The sequence below is a fragment of the Pteropus vampyrus genome, unplaced genomic scaffold (genome assembly GCF_000151845.1).
Source record: "Pteropus vampyrus isolate Shadow unplaced genomic scaffold, Pvam_2.0 Scaffold311, whole genome shotgun sequence".
Taxonomy (NCBI): Eukaryota; Metazoa; Chordata; class Mammalia; order Chiroptera; family Pteropodidae; genus Pteropus; species Pteropus vampyrus.
Genome location: NW_011889092.1, coordinates 547,023 through 550,681, shown reverse-complemented (window position 1 = coordinate 550,681; position 3,659 = coordinate 547,023). Strand labels below are relative to the sequence as shown.

Here is a 3,659-nt window from a genome sequence, read left to right as displayed (position 1 = left end):
ATTCCCTTTATCGCAGTCTTGAGGATTCGCTGTGTGTCTGTTCACCCTTCTAGCCTGGGAGCTCCTCGGGGGATGGGGCCAGTCTGATTCTTCTGCCCTAGTGCCCACAAGAGACCTCAGCAGTGTTTTGGTGATTTGGTGAAGCTTGGCAGGACAGAGACTTTGCTGAATACCCAGCTCAGTGTTCTACTCACCATCTAAGGAAGTCTCGGTCCCCCTCCAGCTGAGAACTTCTATTTGGGCATGTTCAGTAGAGGAGAAGTACTGGGTTGGGTGGTAGAGTGCAGGATTCATCTAGGTAGTCTTCTCAGAGGAGGGGCTATGGAGTCAAATGGAAAAGGCCTTTCCAGAAAACCTGGTCTGATCTCATTGTTCAAATGAAGAAATGGAGACCAGTCCAGGCAGGAACTTGGTTTATGTCACACAGCCAATTAGCCTTTGTCACCCCTTGGCCTCCCTTGCCCAGGGCCCTAACATTATCCCAGCCGACATCATCTTCATTGTAAAGGAGAAGCTACACCCTCACTTCCGCAGGGAGAACGACAACCTCTTTTATGTGAAGCCCATCCCCTTGGGCAAGGTGAGTGGCCAAAATGGAAGAGCAGGGAGTGAGCAGAGTAGAGTGAGCCCCACCCACCCCTCCCCACCCCACCCCTCCCTGTCCTCCCGTCCTTTCCCCACCCTGCCTCCACCCACCCCACGGGAGGCCCTAAGGCAAGCAGCATCTCACTCTCCACTCACCCCAGTGCATGGCACAGGCCTTCAGAATGTGATGAGTGCCACAAAGATTCTCTCTTCTCCCTGAGTATGAGTGGCCCCTCCACACCCTCATAATCTAAGCAAGAAACTGGGCACCAGCCTAGACTTTGACTCTCCTCCCTGACCCCACCTGCAGTTGGTCACTAAATCCTGTCAATTCCACCTTCAGATCTCTCTTCACTCAGTCCACTTCTGTTCATCCCTGCCATCCATGTTCGAGCATTTGGACTTGTGCAGCTGCCTCCTCAGTGGTCCTCCTGCTTCTCTGCTCCTCTCCTCCAGGCTCTTGTCGACAGGGGTCTTTCCATACACTCATCTGCCCATGCCACACTCCTGTATAAACATCTTTGCATGGCATTTGAGGCCCACTGTAATCTGGACCCTGCTGATTTCATCCCCTGCCCTCCAGTCACTGCACCACTTAGAACTCCTGTCCATTTGGTACATTTCACACTTCCTTTCTCTTTTTTATGCTGGGTCCTCTGCCTAGAGTGCTGTCTACCAACCTTGTCTAACTGTTAAGCTCCCCTCAACCTTTAAGGCCTTCATCAACTACTACCAGCATTGTATGGCCAGCCCTCCCGTCCCACCTCAGAACAGCTTGGGGGGCCTCTCCTTGGCTCTCCTTTACTTCCCTCTATCAGAACTCATGTCAGTGTCAGTCTTACCCACCAGATCGTGAACTCCTGAGGGCAGGTAATTGCCTGGCTCACTCACCTGTTAGTCTTTGACCATCCTTTTGTCTCCTGAGGCCCAGCTTAGGGCCTGGCACTGAAGAAGATCATAAAATGCCTTCTAAACAGAATGGCCATGGGGACCTTCCCCACTCCCGCCTTTGGCCTTAATGTCCCCTAGGCTCTGACCTGCTGCACCGTGGAGGTGAAGACCCTAGATGACCGGCTTCTCAACATCCCCATCAATGACATCGTCCAGTGAGTCTATCTGCTTGGGACCCAATAGGCAGAAGGGCTGGCCTGCGCCTTAGAGGGTGTATCAGACAGGTTGGCCTAGTACAGTTGTGCAGGTTGCATCGCACCCAGCACAAGGGGGCGAGAGAGGACTGAAATCCAGTCCCCACTCTGCCTGAGCTGTGGATTGCATCCACCCGACAAATGTAGTGCCATTTTCTAACTTGCACAAAGCCACCGTAGAGGCTAGAGGTCCCCAATGTTGGGCAGTTCTTATTGCCTTCATCTCCCATCCTCCAAAACCTCTCATTAGAGTTCTGAGTTGATTCCACTCACCCCTTTACCAAGAAAGGCCCTCTGCATGGGAAGCTTTGCTTAGCGGCCCAGCACTCCCCACCCGAACCCAGGGTCTGCTCACTTACCTTCCCTCCTCGCCCTGTTTCCCATATCTAAAAGGAGATTTCTGGAGTCCTCCACCAGAAATCAGCGTCAGTAGGTTTTCAGGGAGCAAGCTGCCGGTAGTAAGCCAGTCTACTCTCTCCTCCCACCCAGTTCTGGCTGAGAAAAGCCGTCCATGGTAGAAGTTGTAGTGAATGCTCTGTGCCTGAGGTAACCTGAGCAGGGTGGCATGGGATCTGTCGAGGTGCTGCTCTGGGGTGCCCTCTAAGCTCCCTTTTCTTATCCTCTCCTGTTTCAGTCCCAAGTATTTCAAGAAGGTGCCAGGTGAGGGGATGCCGTTGCCTGAGGACCCCACCAAGAAGGGGGACCTCTTCATCTTCTTTGACATCCAGTTCCCCACTCACCTCACACCCCAGAAGAAGCAGATGCTGCGCCAGGCTCTGCTGACATAAGTGGTGGGCTCAGGGCTGGGGCTGGGGGAGGAGAAGGCTAGCTGGGCCTTACTGCACTCCTGCCTCAGGTGTTCAGGGGAACCAGCTCGCTGCACAGACGTGACATGTGGATGGCACAGGACTTTTAAACCGACACAATAAAGATTTATTTCCTATCCTCCAGCTACACCCAGGAGAGTGTGTTGGAAGAGGAGCTTCATATAGCCCTTCTTGTGGAGCAGAGGGAAACCAAGGACTTGGGTCCCTGTCCTGGCTTTGTGGTCATGGCTAGGTCCCTGAGGATTCAGAGACTCTGTACCTCGCACCTGGATAGTGTGGGCAGCACTGTGTAGACTGAGGGTCCCCAGCTCTGCTGATTCTCATGACACACGATCTCTAGAAAGGGGCAGTCTCTACAGTATGATATGGTCACATTGGACTCAGGAAAACTGAAATATAAAACACTTGTCTCAGGTCACACAGGGCCCAGTGGCTAAGCTGTCATCAGAACCATAGACCCGCCCTGCTTAGGAAGGCAGCACAAAGGACACAAGTGCTGGAAATGGCTGTGGTTTCTGCCTTGCCAGCTTCAGCATCCTTGTCTGTGTGGTGGGTATTGGGCTGTCCCTAAGTAGTGTGGTCTGGGAAGCAGACTCAAGTTCTGCTCCCAGCCTTGCCACTGAGCCCTTGGATGTTACTGCCTGTCTTGTTGGTAAAACAGAGTTCATAACCCCCCTCATGCTGCTTGTGAGGACTGAGTCATTGGTGTGAAAGTGCTTGGTGAACTGGCTTAGATTTCAAGGTTACAGCATTGCTACTGATGTGACCTGCTGGAGTCCCAGCATCCAGGCCCAGCTGAGCCTGTACAGAATGCACCTGCCTCCCCAGTCTACTTTCCATCAGTCAACATCATGGTGTACACCTCTTCTGTGCCAAGAGAGACTCCTGAGTCTGGATTTGGGATAGGATAGGTCCAATCTTATGACAGAATAGGTAGCCACTTTTGTTAAGACTTCAGAGGTGCCAGAAAGTCGCCATGTTACCCACGTGCTTAGATTCCACCATTTAAACTACCATAATGGCTTAAGGAATTTTTCATCAATGGGAGCTCAGTCATACTAGTCAGGCATTTGTAATCCAACAGAGAATGCAGTACTATCAG

At 52.2% G+C, this 3,659-nt stretch overlaps 1 protein-coding gene across 1 annotated transcript in view; it reads left to right on the top strand.

Annotated features, from left to right (window-relative positions):
- DNAJB13 (DnaJ heat shock protein family (Hsp40) member B13) overlaps window positions 1–2,675 on the top strand; it is a 15,460-nt gene extending 12,785 nt beyond the window's left edge. The window contains exons 6-8 of the mRNA XM_011377371.2: window positions 467–580; window positions 1,615–1,691; window positions 2,365–2,675. Coding sequence (XP_011375673.1) covers window positions 467–580; window positions 1,615–1,691; window positions 2,365–2,518 — 345 coding nt within the window. The 3' untranslated portion in view covers window positions 2,519–2,675. The remainder of the gene's footprint in view (window positions 1–466; window positions 581–1,614; window positions 1,692–2,364) is intronic.
- Window positions 2,676–3,659: the final 984 nt, after the last annotated feature.